At 59.7% G+C, this 15,387-nt stretch overlaps 1 protein-coding gene across 7 annotated transcripts in view; it reads left to right on the plus strand.

Annotated features, from left to right (window-relative positions):
* INPP5A (inositol polyphosphate-5-phosphatase A) overlaps positions 1–15,387 on the plus strand; it is a 151,524-nt gene that overhangs the window by 18,028 nt on the left and 118,109 nt on the right. For 2 of the 7 annotated variants that reach the window (XM_042238649.1, XM_042238648.1), the window contains exon 1: positions 14,513–14,907. The exons of 4 other annotated variants lie outside the window; for them this stretch is intronic. In XM_042238649.1, coding sequence (XP_042094583.1) covers positions 14,788–14,907 — 120 coding nt within the window. In that variant the 5' untranslated portion in view covers positions 14,513–14,787. Of the gene's footprint in view, positions 1–9,782; positions 14,173–14,512; positions 14,908–15,387 lie in introns of those variants that run through there. One more of the 7 variants, XM_042238653.2, reaches the window with a different exon arrangement.

Consider the following 15,387-nt stretch of genomic DNA (forward strand, 5'->3'; position numbering starts at 1 on the left):
ACCCACGGAGATGGAGCTGTGGGGTGGAGGCTCCCTGGCCCTGCATGGGTGGGACTGAAGCAGGGCTGGGGACGCGGGGGCGTCTCGGACCCCCGGCCACGATGATGGGGGCCTGCGTCCTTGCGGCCTTTGCCTGCTTTCTCTCTGGGCCTCCTTTGGCCGTCGGAGCAGGGGTGATGGGGCCGTAGGTTCAGGGGTGACGGGGGCTGTCGGAACAGGGGTGATGGGGGCCGTAGGTTCAGGGGTGATGGGGGCCGTAGGTTCGGGGTGACAGGGGCCATCAGAGCAGGGGTAACAGGCCGTCGGAGCAGGGCTAACGGGGCTGTGGTCTGAATTGGGAGCCCGGGCAGGACCAGGCAGGAGCTCGGTCAGAGTCCGGGCCGTGACACCCCGGGCCCAGGGCTGGTCTCGGGCTTGGACCTGGTACCAGGGTCTCCTCACTGCCTCCCGGGCAGCCCCTGACCCCTGGCCCTGGACCAGGCTTCTGGTTCTGGGGCTCACACTGGGGAGTGGCCCGGGACCCCCTGTGAGGCCTGAAGTCAGGCTGTCCCTGCAGGGGCGGCTCTGTCTTTCCTGGCGGATGAGGGCTCTCTGGTGCGGATGCTGGCTTTGCATTTACGACAGAAATTAAACAGGCGTGTGTTCGTGCCGGCGAGCGTTGCAGGAAGGCTCGGGTGTCGTGTGTGAGTGCGTGTGTGTAAAGCGTGCACAGGCAGGGGAAGCGGCGAAGACGCCCCGGCTGAGAGGGTCGTCACCGCACCCTGTGTGGCGAGTGACCTTGAGATCAAAGGCCTTCTTTTCTCAGCGCTGCGCCTGAAAAGCAAAGTGTGAGGGGGTGTCCCTCGAAAGAGGCCACAGAGAAAGGAGCAGAAAGAGGGCGATGAGCCCAGACCCCCGGCACGCGGGCTGGCGTGTGGCGTCGCCGTGACTGCTGCTCGGGCCTGACCCTCGGGGTCCAAGTGCCCAGTCCTCGTCACTCCGTGTTTCGGGAGGCAAGGACGTCCGTCCTCTCGGAGCTCGCCAGCCAGGGCCCCCAGCACAGGCTCGCAGAGCCCGTCTCGAGAGCCGGCGGGCCGGCCGGGCACAGGTGCAGGGCCCCCGCTGCCCCTGCGGGCTCCTCTGCTGTGCACCACGCCCTTTCAGCCGGCGCCCTGAAGCTGGTGAGCTGCAGGCATGGAAGCCCCCGCAGCAAAGAGACCCAGTGCCGCCAAAACAAGGGATGAATGAAAAAGTAAGAGCAACACGGGGCGGCTGACGGAGTCCGCAGTGGATGGGCAGCGTGCGGAGGGCACAGCGGGCTCCTGGGGGCCCCGCGCAGCAGGCGGGGGGGCGGCTTCCGCAGTGGACGGGCAGCGTGCGGAGGGCACAGTGGGCTCCTGGGGGCCCCGCGCAGCAGGCGGGGGGGGCGGCTCCCCTCGAGACCCTCGCGGCGCCCTTGGGGCTGAGCCCTGTGGCGTGTTGCTGTGTGCCCACCGTGTGCCCGGCCCTGCGTGGCCCGGGGGACGGTGCCAGAGGACGAGCCGTGCTTGGAGGCCCAGCTGGCCCTGCTCTGTGGTAGGGCGTGGACACCCCAACCCCGAGGTGTGCCCTGCAGCCTCGGCCGAGTGTCACACGTCCCCACACGTTCGTGTCATGTGGTGCCTGTTTGAAGACTTATTTTCATTCCAAATCTGAGCATTTAAGAAGTGAGCTAGACTTTTCTTTAGGCACCTTTCACCTCTCCGTCCTCGGCACCCAGCCTGCTGGTGTGGACGACACGCACAGTGTTTGGGGTCTGCCATGATCTGAGCCCCCCCTCGCAGGTGGCTGGACTTGAGAGCTGGATGGGGGTGCGGTCCAGACTCTCCACATACCTGCGTGCAGCTCTGCCTCCTGGCTGCGAGGCTCTGAGTCTGGGCTGTGTCATGGAGGAGACTTCAGCAGGATCTTGGGGAAGGGACGAGGTGGTCACTGGCCTCGCAGGCAGCGGGGCCCCGTCGCCCCGGCCGGCCACTGGGAGCAGTCTCGGCATGCCTGTCATCTGCCCACCTGCAGGGACCCCCTGGGTTCCCCAAGGGCCCTGTGAAAAGGGAAACATCTTTAAGGTGTTAATTTATTCAAATGTGTTCAAATAACTTTGAAAAAATTAATGAAAGGGATAGTTTTCTAGCAAAATGTATGTGAGCACGCTGAGCCTAGAGAAGAGAGAAAAGCGGAACCGGCCAGTCATTTGAGCCGAGAGATCAGCGGGCTTGTGAGGGCCCGGCCCCAGGAGGGGGCATGTCCTGGAGTGGGCCCTGTTGGACGCTCCGGGGGCCCTGCCTGCGGTTCCCCTGAGCCGCCGCAAGGCCCCAGGGCCGCGGAGGCAGCACCAGCCGCTGCAGGCGGGCCTTTCTGCCCGGCCGCGGGATGGCTCTGGGGGGAACGCTGGTCAGCAGCGGGTCAGGAAGGTGAGACCCAGAAAGGTAGGGCTAGGCAATCGAGCTTACGGGAGTTAATGGTTTTATGGAATTACTGTATTTGTTTTAGTTGGAGGATAATTACAGTATTGTGGTGGTTTTTGCGATACATCAGCATGATTGGCCACAGGGGCACGTGTGTCCCCCATCCTGAACCCCCCTCCCTCCTCCCTCCCATCCCATCCCTCGGATCGTCCCAGAGCACCCGCCTTGTGTGCCCAGCTTCAGTCAAACTTGCACTGATTGTGTATTTCACGCACGGAGATACACGTTCCAATGCCATTCTCTCAAACCACCCCACCCTCGCCCTCTCCCACAGAGTCCAAAGGTCTGTTTACATCTGTGTCTCTCTTGCTGTCTCGCATACAGGGTCATCACTGCCATCTTCCTAAATTCCATATATATGTGTTAGTATACTGTATTGGTGTTTTCCTTTCTGGCTTACTTCACTCTGTATAATAGGCTCCAGTTTCATCCATCTCATTAGAACTGATTCAGATGTATTTTTGTTAATGGCTGAGTAATACTCCATTGTGTAAATGTACCACAACTTGCTTATCCATTCGTCTGCTGATGGACATCCAGGTTGCTTCCATGTCCTGGCTATTATAAACAGTGCTGCGATGAACACTGGGGTACATGTGTCTCTTTAAATTCTGGTTTCCTCGGTGTGTATGCCCAGCAGTGGGATTGCTGGGTCATAAGGCAGTTCTATTTCCAGTTTTTTAAGGAATCTGCACACTGTTCTCCATACAGTGTAAGAGGGTTCCCTTTTCTCCACATAGAGTTAGTAATTTATCAGTAGGAAATCCCTTACTGGGTCATCTCCATAGATGCTAAAGTATATTTGATAAAGTTCAGCATCTCTTGACAAAATTGAAACCAGTAGCTCGATCCTTAATACGATTTTAAAACTTGGAAATCAGACATCTCCATTAGATCCAGGGGTAAGGCAAAGACATCTGATGTGAGCGTGATTGTCTGGGGCTTCCCAGGCGGCGCTGGTGGTAGAGTTCCCCTGCAGGGCAGCGGGCACAAGGGCTGTGGGCTTGACGCCCGGGTCGGGAAGATCCCCTGGAGGAGTGAAGGGCAGCCCACTTCGGGGTTCTTGCCTGGAGAGTCCGTGGACAGAGGAGCCTGGTGGGCTACAGTCCGTGGGGTCTGAAGAGATGAGCATGAGCGAACACCCGCACCCACGATCGTTTGACATGTTCGAGAAGCGCTGGCTCGTCTCGTCGGCAGGTTGGCCGAGAGGAGCGTAGCTGCTGCGCTGTTAGAGGCCACGCCGACCCGCGGCTGGAAGCGCTGGAGCGTCTCCTGAGAGCCCACGGCGCGCGGCGAAGGTGCTCAGTAGTGCGCTCAATGCGTTCTTATACATCCAGACAGGAAACACCCAGGAATGAACTGTCACGCGGGGGGCTGACCCCGGCAGGAACTGATGCCGTGATGCTGACCCCTGTCCCCGGTAAGCTGGTGCCGGCGTCTCCCCACCGTCCCACCCTGCCCTGCTGGTCACCGGGTGCCCCCCACTCCCGGGGGCATCCACGTGTCGTGTCTGAGTTTCTGCTGGTTTTCCCGTTTGTTCGTTGGTTCAGCTGTTCTTCAGCGTGGACTCACAGACTTTCATCCTGTTCCTGGGTTGCAGCCGTCACTGTCGTACAGAGGGGCGCCGGTGAGCGGCACTGGCCAGGGGGCGCCTTGCAGCTGGCTCCGCGTTCACACCCATCCTGCTGTTTTCTCAGCGCTTCCTGACTTTGGGCCCGACATGGTGCTCCTGGGAGCTCATCTTGGACTTTCCCTGCCCAGCCCTGGAGTTGGCCAGTTCTCCAGAGTCTGGCTCTTTCCTTGGAGACAGGGCCTGGGTGCTTATTCCTGGGGGTGTCACTGGAGACTTCCTGTCACAGACAAGCCTGCCTGGAAGGCCCCCCAGGGCCCCCGGTCTTGTCTAGACCGCCTGCCAGCCGGTCAGGCCAGCTGGCCTGCTTGCAGGGGCCCGGGGCCACCCCTGGGTGGGCACGTTTGCCCCTAGACCAGCAGCACTGCTGGCAGGCCTCCTGGTAGGGCACCACAGGGGCATCCGGGACCGCTCTGAGAGGGGTGGCAGGGCCCTCGGTCGCTGGTGCAGGGGCCGCCCACCGGGGACGCAGGCACGTGGAGCCGCTGTCGGGAGGCGTCAGGTGGCCACAGCTCGCACGGCCGTGTTGTGGACTCGCACGCTGCCGGGAGAGTCGAGGGGTGGAGGGTAGGGAGAGCCGTGACCCTGTGGGGTGAGCTGCCAGCGCCCCTGCTGCTGTGGCTGTCCTGCCCCACGAGCAGGCGTCCAGTGCTGACTCTGTACAGCTGGAAACGCGTGCGACGCGCAGTATTAGTTACGTCTCCGAGAAGCTGGGGACGCGGTCAGGGGGGCGCAAAGACCCAGAAAGACCCAGAAGTGCACGCGAACTTGCCCTCCGAGCCAGGGGGCTCTATGGTGTCTGCGGCGGCCCGGCGGCCCGTGAAGAACAGAGCTGAGTCAGACCTACGGCCGTCCCCACACCCGAGAGCGTCGCTGGGGCGGGGCAGCTTCACCTCCTGCACCGAGTTCTCAGGAAGGGCCCAGGAAACCACTGTGGAGGGTCCCCACCGTGCGCTCGCTGGGCAGGGCGCTGAGTCCGCACGCTGAGCAGATGAGACACAGGAAAGTACCAAGGAAGTGAGAGGAGGCGAAAGTCGCTCAGTCGTGTCTGCCTTTGCGACCCCAGGGATTTTACAGTCCATGGGATTCTCCAGGCCAGAACGCTGGAGTGGGTAGCCTTTCCCTTCTCCAGGGGATCTTCCCGACCCAGGGATTGAACCAGGGTCTCCTGCATTGCAGGAGGATTCTTAACCAACTGAGCCATCAGGGAAAGTACTAAAGTGAGTCTTTAAAAAATCCAGGCATAGAGAAGACCTTTCTGAGTGGCACGCACACACCAGTACATGCTCGTGCACACGGACTGGTGCACACACACACTCGTGTACACACACTGATGCACACACACCTGTGCGCACACACCTGTGCACACACACACACACTCGTTACACACACTTGTGCACACACACACACACTCATGCGCGCACACGCACAGCATCCACAGCCGTCTGCGCAAAGGTCAGTCTGTCGGTCCTGCCCGTGTTGGGCTGTCTGTCCCGCTCCAGCCTCGCTCTAGGCTCTGGGGAGGAGCTGGTGAACAGGACAGAGCAGACAGCCCGCGTGCCCGAGCAGCTTGCCTTCCAGCCGGCATCTGACTGGTGTTCCCGTTCAGAGTGTTTGCTTCCACTTAAGGCAGCCGCGCGAGGTGACTGCTCGGCTTGCTGTGCTTCTCGCAGTTGCGCCCGCTCCCCGGGCCCTGCCGCCTGCCCCAAGGCCCGCTGACCGTCCCCCGTCATTATTTCAGTGCCTGATGATTGATGACACGTTGTTAATTTTCTCTAAACGCAAAGCTTATTGGGATGTGAATTATACTCCCAGCTTGTCTGTCCTCACACGATAGCCTAGTGCTCAGTGACAGCATCTGGAAAACGCTTCTGTGACGTCTGGTGAGAGCCCAGCCACTCCTCCTCGCGTTTGCTCTCCTCGCGTGAGGTCCAGACGAGGCTTTGCATGCAGACCCTTGTGAAGACCACTTTCGTCAGTGCTGATAGGGAGGTCTGTCCTGGAAGTTCAGAAGTGTGTCTGGCAGCCCCATGAGAGCAACAGGCTTTTCAAACAATTTTAATTAACCCTCGAGCTTTCCATTTCAAGCAAATCTTTATGAATTTTGTGAAACAAGGGAAGCTTAGTTAATAAAGATTGAAATTTTATTGCCAAAAACAGTATATGTGAATACATGACATATATTTGCAAAAATTAATGTAGATCGCAAGTGATATGTGTATGTTTTGAAGATTCTTTTCAACACTGGACATCCAGAAATGTCTGATGAACTCTGGTCACGCAATAAACAGTTAGATTCGGACACCGCGTCTTTTTCTTTCAGCTTGTTATTGACACTCTGAGGTTAAAAGCAATTTGAGTTTTACTTAGTTCAGTTTAGTTCAGTTGCTGAGTTGTGTCTGACTCTTTGCAACCCCGTGGACTGCAGCACGCCAAGCTTCCCTGTCCATCACCAACTCCCGGAGTTAACTCAAACTCACGTCCATTGAGTCGGTGACGCCATCCAACCAGCTCATCCTCTGTTGTCCCCTTCTCCTCCCACCCTCAATCTTTCCCAGCGTCAGGGTCTTTTCCAATGAGTCAGTTCTTCGCATCAGGTGGACAAAGGACTAGAGTTTCAGCCTCAGCATCAGTCCTTCCAATGAACATCCAGGGCTGATCTCCTGTAGGATGGACTGGTTGGATCACCTTGCAGTCCAGGGGACTCTCAAGTCTTCTCCAAGACCACAGTTCAAAAGCATCAATTCTTTGGCGCTCAGCTTTCTTTACGGTCCAACTCTCACATCCACACATGACCACTGGAAAACCATAGTTTTGACTAGATGGACCTTTGTTGGCAAAGTAATGTCTCTGCTTTTGAATATGCTGTCTATGTTAGTCATTAGCTTTTCTTACAAGGAGCAAGTGTCTTTTAATCTCATGGGTGCAGTGATTTTGGAGCCCAAAAAAATAAAGTCTGACACCATTTCCATTGTTTCCTCATCTATTTCCCATGAAGTGATGGGACCAGATGCCATGATCTTCGTTTTCTGAATGTTGAGCTTTAAGCCAACTTTTTCACTCTCCTCTTTCACTTTCATCAAGAGGTTTTTTAGCTCCTCTTCACTTTCTGCCATAAAGGTGGTGTCATCTGCTTATCTGAGGTTATTGATATTTCTCCTGGCAGTCTTGATTCCAGCTTGTGCTTCTTCCAGCCCAGCGTTTCTCATGATGTACTCTGAATATAAGTTAAATAAACAGGATGACAATATACAGCCTTGATGTACTCCAAATTGAGAAATTTGGAACCAGTCCATTGTTCCGTGTTCGGTTCTAACTGTTGCTTCTTGACCTGTATACAATTTCTCAGGAGGCAGGTCAGGTGGTCTGGTATTCCCATCTCTCTCAGAATTTTCCACAGTTTGTTGTGATCCACACAAGTCAAAGGCTTTGGCAGAGTCAATGAAGCAGAAGTAGATGTTTTTCTGGAATTCTCTTGCTTTTTCGATGATGCAGTGGATGTTGGCAATTTGATCTCTGGTTCCTCTGCCTTTTCTAAAACCAGCTTGAACATCTGGAAGTTCTCAGCTGACGTAATGTTGAAGCCTGGCTTGGAGGATTTGAGCATTACTTTGCTAGCGTGTGGGATGAGTGCAATTGTGTGGTAGTTTGAGCATTCTTTGGCATTGCCTTTCTTTGGGATTGGAATGAAAACTGACCTTTTCTAGTCCTGTGGCCCCTGCTGAGTTTTCCAAATTTGCTGGCATATTGAGTGCAGCACTTTCATAGCATCATCTTTTAGGGTTTGAAATAGCTCAGCTGAGTTTTACTTAAATGTCTCATTTGAAGAGGCTGACTTAGGATAGTCTTGGAAAGGCTCCTCCTTGGTGAGCCCCTTTTGCACCCTTGTGGGGAGCCGTGGCAGCCTGGCCCCCCGGGACCCAGGGCAGCAGGATGCCCCCTGAGCCACTGGCCACGGGCATGAGGGTGGGGAGTGGTGTCACTGGGCGGGGGGTCCCTCCAGATTCTGTTCATAGACTCTGATTGGTGCCCCGCACTTCCGGGCAGTGTCGCTGGCTGCAGGGGGAGACTGGGGGAGAGGGAGGCCCCCTGGGGCTCCTCAGACCCCGCCCCATGCATCTTGGGTGTTTGCATTTCACGCTCCTGCACGTCCTTGTCTTTCTGAGTGCCAACATCCTTGGTTTCCCCCACTCCAGAGCACTAACAGCGAACCGGAGGCTCCAGCCGGACCACCCGGAAGGGCAGTAACAGAGGAGCGGGGTGTGGACGCGGGACTGAGGGAGGCTGGCTGGCTCAGCTCTCGGGACATCGGGGGGAACTCACACGCCGGTGCCCACGACCTCGGGTGCACACGGGCGTCCCCTCTCCCTCTCAGCCAGGCGGGGTCGAGGGGCTCGCTGCTCTGCTGAGGGTGGCCGCGTGGGGACCTGGGTCGTTTCCTGGGTCCGTGGAGGCGCGTCAGCCCAGCTGAGTCTGCCTGAGCGCTGCTCTCCGCAGACGGCGCTGGTGGGCACTGAGCTCGTGGCGGGTGTGGCGCACATGGGCCCGTGAGGACAGGCTGGTTCCCGCCTAGGTTGCCCCTGGGGCTGGCCGGGCCCTGGTGGATGTGGACTGAGGGGGGCTGTGCTCCCCTCTGAATTAAAGGGGGCTCTGCAGGTGGCTTCCGTCCAGTGCACCTGAAGCTGCAGGCTCGGGGGCAGGGCAGGCAGGCTGCCTGCTTTCCCGTCTAGAAGCCTCGCAGCCAAGCGACGATGACGAGTGCAGAGCGCGACTCGGGGGCTCGGGCCCGTGGACCGGCGCCGGCGCCGTCTCCATGCGACCCGGGCCGTTTCTCTCCAGCACGTCCGCCGCAGAAGCCATCTGCTCCTGTGGGCGGTTTCCGCGGTAACTCGCGAGGGGGTCTCGGGCTCACTGCCGCTGTCTGGGCTCTTCCGTGAGAAGGCCGCTGGTCCCCCTGCCGCTCGAGGCCTGCACGTCTCTTCAGGACTGCCCGACGCCTGCCTGCCTGCCTGGCTGCGGCCCGTGGACGGCGCCTGCTCTCTGCCTGAGTGTTGGTGCTTCTCCCTGACCCCTGGTCCCTCTGCAGACGCCTTCCCTGTGAGCTCCCCGGGCTCAGAGCAGGTGGGCCGCACAGGCAGGAGTGAGCCGGCGCCCTCTGCAGACCCACCGCCGGCGGGGGCCGGACGCTCAGGTGAGTAACACACCCAGTCGTGTGCAGCCAGCGCGAAAGGGAAAGACCGCGCCGTCCACTTCCTCAGCAGACCACAGCGGGCATGTATTTACTTCTAGGCTTTTTCCTGCAGAAATCCGTTTATTTGAAATTCTGAAAGTTGTGTTTACACTGGCAAGGAGCGATCGAGAGTGAACTTGAGCCCGTGGCTTACGGGGGCCTCCACCATCGGCCGCCAGAGCGGCCCTCCCCGCAGCTCCGCCCGTGCCTGCACGCAGGTCCTGTTGGGGGGCCTCTGCGTTCTGTTCCTGTGCTGGCCTCCAGGTGGCCGTCCAAGGGAGTGGACACCGTGCCTCCTGCCCGCTCCTGGATGGGGGACTTCAGGAAAACAGCTCTCCCTGCCCCGCGGCCACCGCCTGCCCCGCGAGGCCCCGCACTGGCCGATCTCTGCCCCTCCACTTGCCCTTGGCCGTGTGCACAGCCCCGGCGCAGCAGCAGGGTGCCGACTGGGGAGGGGGCCCGGGCTGCAGTCCCTCCCTCTGAGGACCTGCCCTGCTGTGCTGGTCACGGTGGACGGAGCTCTGGGTTTGTAGGGTTTGCGTTCTGTTTGCAGGGTGAAGGGTGGGCTCAGGGTTGGGGGATGGATGTTTCTAGCACCTAGTCCTGGGGGGCTCGGGGGCCCCCCAGGGCAGCCTCCTCCTCCTGCCCCTCCATGCCACCTAGCCCCAAGCCTGCACTGCACGACGTGGACACCTGCCTCGCACTCTGCTGGCCAGCATTGTGCATGTTGGGGCTTTAGCTCGGACTTTCCACATTGCTTCTAAGAGCTGTGTCAGCTGTTGAGATCATGGGGCCCCCTCGACGGGTCCAAGTCCCACTCTTGCTGCCTGGAGTGCACGCTGTCAGCTCTCTCAGCCCAGGGCCTGGGAGAGGCCCGGCCAGAAGGCGGACCACACTCCCCAGTCGATCTCAGAGGTCCTGTCTCTGCGGGCAGGGCGGCGGTCCTGGCATGTGTCCTGGATGCCCGGTGGCTCTCCGCCCCCCTCCGTCCTTCTCCGTCCCCCCCCCCCAGCTCTCCTCTCTCTCTGGTTCCTGGGTAGCCGTCAAGCTCCTGACTGGGAGACAAGGGTGGGCTCTCAGGCCTTCAGGGGCTCTGGGGCCGTTCCCCGGGCGAGCTCTGCAGGGTGGGCAGCGAGCGGCTGAGATGTCGAGGTTTCTGGGTTATTTTAGTTGTGCGGACGTTTGCTGAAAGTCAGCAGTCTGGCCTCAGCATCTGTTTTGAGATTAGACTCAATATTGAACTTGCATCAAAAGCAGAAACTAGAACCTCAAACTAAATAGGAGGGGAGCCCTTCGTACCCCTCAGGGGCTGGTCGTGCCCGCGGCAGAGCAGGCCCGTGCTCACACTCGGCTGCGGTGCCAGGCAGGGCCCCCGACCTTGTGCCCGTCCCTGGCTCCGTGGCACGGGGCCCCTCCAGCCCCAGACTCCGCCGCTGCACGTCGGTAGGTGGGCTTCCCTGGGGGGTGTGCAAGGGGTCCGCAGGGAGCACGGGGGGCACTGGTCCCCTGCTGGCCTCTGGACGCCGCAGGGAGTGGGACCCGGCGGAGGGCCCCTGCTGGGACAGGGTGCAGCCTGTCGCCCGCCGCCCGGGGAGGTGTGCAGAGGTCTGGACGGCAGGCCCTGCGAGGGTGGGTTGGCAGCAGGGGTCAGGGGGCTGGGGGGGCAGGCGGTGGGGGACTGGCCCAGCACGGGGGTGCGGCTGCAAGGAGGGTCTCCCAAGGCCGTGGAGGAGCCGGAGAGCCGCGGGGCCTGTGGGAGTCTCTGGTGAGAGTGTGACGGTGGGGTGTGGAAGGGCGAGCTGCTGGGAAGACAGTCTCTGGGGAGGGCACCCGGGGGTCAGGTGGCCTCCAGGTGACCTCGGGGAGGACAGAGGCTTGCTAAGGCGAGGGGCCCTGCGGGGCTGGGGCCAGGTCACTGGAGGCCACGCCTTCTCCTGGGTGGGGGTCGGGCAGCAGTCCTGGAGGGGCAGGGCCCTCTGCGGGCTCGTGGAAAAGAGTGGGAGAGGCCGCTGTCTGCGAGCAGAGTTGTCCGGGGGGTCGGGTGGCAGGAAGCAGAGGGCAGTGCTTGATTGCTGGGGCTGGTGAGGGGCCCTGTTGGGTTCTGACTGATTTCTTTGGGAACAACACCGTGATTTGGGGAAAGCACAGATTGTTTTCCAGGCCTGCGTTTGGAGCTGGACGGGGGGAAGCCTGGTGCTCAGGGCTGCTCACTGCCGCTGTTTCCCCGCACACTGGAGGCCGGGCCGCCGTCCCCCGTGAGGATGATGCAGGGAGAGATGGCCTCCCGTGCTCGGGAGCCCTGCAGGCCGGGCCGCTGGAGATGGGGAAGCCCGCACGCCGGGGACACAGCCTCGTCCTCGCCAGGCCTCAGGCTCCTGGCTGGGCCCCCCACCAGCCAGCAGTGGGCACGCGTGTGGGGGGCAGTGGGATTCTGTCTCGGCCGCGGGCAGCCTCGTGTGGGCCCGGAGGTCTGTCTGCCGAGTGCCGAGTGCCCCCGGGCACTGTGGCTCCGGCTGTGGGCAGGGCAGGGGACGGGGCCCACGAGGCACTTGGGGCTCAGGCTCCCTCGCAGGGGGCCGGGGACAAGGGGCCTCCGGGGTCGGCCGCTTTCCAGGCTCCGTCTTCCCCGGGCACACTGCTGGCGCCCACCCTGCCAGCAGGGCTGGGGGGCTGGTGCTGGCGGTGGTGGTGAGGGGCGTGGAGACGCCCCCCAGCCCAGCTCCGCCTCCTCACCCTGATCCCTGCCTGCCGCGCCCGCGCATGTGTGTGTGTGAGAGCCAGCCCTGCCTCTGCCTCTGTGTGTGTGTGTGTGTGTGATCCAGCCCTGCCTGTGTGTGTGTGTGAGAGCCAGCCCTGCCTCTGCCTCTGTGTGTGTGTGTGTGTGTGTGTGTGTGTGATTCAGCCCTGCCTCTGTGTGTGTGTGTGTGTGTGTGTGAGAGAGAGAGAGAGCCAGCCCTGCCTCTGTGTGTGTGTGTGTGTGTGTGTGTGAGAGCCAGCCCTGCCTCTGTGTGTGTGTGTGTGATCCAGCCCTGCCTGTGTGTGTGTGAGCCAGCCCTGCCTCTGTGTGTGTGTGTGTGTGTGTGTGTGTGTGTGTGTGTGAGAGAGAGAGAGAGAGAGAGAGAGAGAGAGCCAGCCCTGCCCATGCTGGGGGCCTTGGGGGACCCTCGCCAGGGCCAGGGTCCCACGGAGCTTGGGGGGCGCTGTGACGCCCGGCACCACTCGGGCTGGCTCCCTTACGTTTGCCAGTGAGAAGGAGAGGAGAAGCTGGGAAGATTCCGAGTGTGTTTATGTTGCAGGGGCCCTATTTTTAGACTTCAGTTATTCTGGACTTGAGTTTTACATTTTTCAGAAGTCTCCCGAGACGCAGAATTAGTGTGTCTGATGGAGGCAGGGTGCTCTGCTTCGCTGCCCCGTGACCCGGCCGTCTTTCCTCCTGCCTCCCGTCTCCCGCTCCGCCCCCGCTGCTGAGGCTCGAGGGCGGCATGCTCTGTCCCCCAGCCTGGATTGAGGGGCCCCCCGGCTGGAGAGGCCTCCCCACACCGTGGTGTCCTCCTCCCGTGGGGATCCCGCGGCTCCGGGCCTTGGGCTGGGTCAGCTCAATGCCGTGGCCCACCCAGAGGTTCTGGGGACAGCAGATCTGCCTGCCTGCTTCGAGCAGAGAGGAATTCTGCTTGAAAAGAAGGAAAGCAAACTGCTTCACAGCGGAAGTCATAGAAAGGACCTCAGAGACTGTCAGCTTCAACCCTTTGCTTTTTCTTTTAAACTCTTTCCCAGCGTTTTATGATAAAAGTTCCGAGAACAGCGTCGAGTCGAGAGAATCTCATCATTAGCGCTTGCTTGTCACCCGTCTAGACGCTGTCCCGACCGAGGCACCAGGCTTCTACCGCGTTCGTCTGCCTGCTCACCTGTTGGCCGTTCTCTACTTCCGCGCGTTTCACAGCCGATTGCAGCTGTCAAGGGGTGGGGGCGGTTTAGTTGATCAGTCGTGTCCGACTCTTTGCGGCCCGGTGGACTGTAGCCCGCCAGGCTCCTCCGTCCATGGGATTCTCCAGGCAAGAATACTGGAGTGGGTAGCCACTTCCTCCTCCAGGGGACCTTCCCCACCCAGGGATCAAACCCGGGTCTCCTGCATTGCAGGCAGATTCTTTACCAACTGAGCCGGGAGGGAAGCCGCCCTCTCAGTACTTCAGTAGGAATGTCAGTGGCTAGAGTTCATTATTGGTTTAGTTCTTTCTCTGAGACAAAATTTATGTGCAGTGAGATGTACACGTTTAGGCATGCATTTGCAGAGTTTTCACGAATGCTTATGTTAACCCAAACTGTTACCGTAATATAGAACCCGACCATCAGCCCGGAAGGCTCCCCTTCCGTTTCCCTGGCTGGCCCCCACCAGGCCCCGGGCTCCGATTGACCGCTTGCAGAGAGTTCTGCCTGTCCTAGGACGTCCTGTCGGGGGTCCGACCTGTGTCCCTGCTCTGTCGGCCTCAGCCCGTCGGGGAGGGTCTTGATGTTGGCTGAAGGTCCTTCCCCGTCTCGGCAGGCAGGCGCCCTGCCCAGGGCCCCGAGTGCCGCAGTGGCCCTGGCCGGTCGGACCGTGTGGGAACAGCCATCGAGCCCTCGTCCCCTGCGCTGGCAGGCAGAGTCTGAGCCACTGGACCACCAGCCAAGTGCCGCTCGAGCCCCCGGAGTCCTCACCCGGGGCCCCTGCACCACCCTCAGCCTCTGTGCCCTGAGAAGTCTTTGCCCACCACCTAGTCGTGAAGACGGACTTGTCGCTTCTTTTAGGAGCTCCTCGGTTTCCCGTCTGCGTCTCAGGGCTCCGTCCTTAGGTGAGTTCGTGTGCGAGGTGAGCTGGGGTCGCGAGGTGCGGTCCACCCCCTCCTGTTGCGATTTTGTTTCCCCGGGCATCGCTTTGGCACCTTTGTTGGAAATCACTGTCCCTGTGGCTCTTTCTGGACCCTATCCTGCCCCATTGGTCTGCCCAGTGAGGTTTGCCCCAGGGCCACCTGTCTTGGTGGCTGTGGCCTGTCACCGTGGTGCCTGGGGAGGGCCTCCCAGTGTTGCTCTCACTGTGGCGTTCCAGGCCCGCTGCGCCTCCGGGCGCGTCTTGGAGTCAGTTTGTCAGCTTCTGCAGATTGTCTGCTGAGACACCGGCCAGTGTCGTGCTGGGTCCAGGGGCCAGTGTGGGGAGAGCTGACGTTTCAGCGATTTCACGGCTTTGCTTTCGGACGAGGCATCACTTCCTTTATTTAGGTCTTTAGTTTTTCCCACAGCATCTTGTGGTTTCCAGTGTAGAGGCGTGGCGTGGCTTTTGTTAAATGTATTCCTGTGTACTTTGCATTTTTTGGACGCTGCAGTAAATGGTATTTTTAAACGTTTCATTTTCCAGTTTGCTGCTGTTAAATAGAAATGCAAATGAGGCTTGTGTATTAATCTGATGTCCCATGACTTTGCTAAACTGTAGCTGTTCTGGGAGGTCAGGACTCTGTGTCAGCGTCTGCAGGCTGTCCGTCCCGCTCCCTGCCTCCCTGCCCGCTCAGGACCGGCTGCGCCACGGCAATCAGGTAGTGAGTGTGGGCCGCTGCGCCTCTCTTTTAGGCAGAGCGTTGACTAGCTCGTCAGTAACGATGGTGGCAGCTGGAGGCTGTCTTTCCTCTTTTTTCAGTTGTCTTTTATCAAACTGAAGAGGCTTCTATTTCTTACTTTGCCAAGAGGTTGTTTGTTTGTTTGTTTAGCCATGAAAGAATGTTGGATGCTGCTGAATGCTTTTTCTGCGTGTACTGAAATGATCCTGGTCTTTCTTTTTTGTCTGTGAATTTGGTGGATGACGTCAGGTTTCAAATGTTAAACCAAACGATTGCATTCCTGGGCTGCTTGGTCAAGTCGTGCTCTTTCTACGTGTTTCTGCATTTGGTCTCTGTGTGCATCACGAGAGGCGCTGGCCTGTGACTGTCCTCTTCTGCCGCTGGTCCGCCACTCTCTTCCTCTGCCATCCTCCTCCCCTCCCTCCTCCTCTCTCCTCCCCTCCCCCCTCCTCCTCCCTC

Source organism: Ovis aries, chromosome 22 (assembly GCF_016772045.2).
Source record: "Ovis aries strain OAR_USU_Benz2616 breed Rambouillet chromosome 22, ARS-UI_Ramb_v3.0, whole genome shotgun sequence".
In the NCBI taxonomy this organism is placed as follows: domain Eukaryota; kingdom Metazoa; phylum Chordata; class Mammalia; order Artiodactyla; family Bovidae; genus Ovis; species Ovis aries.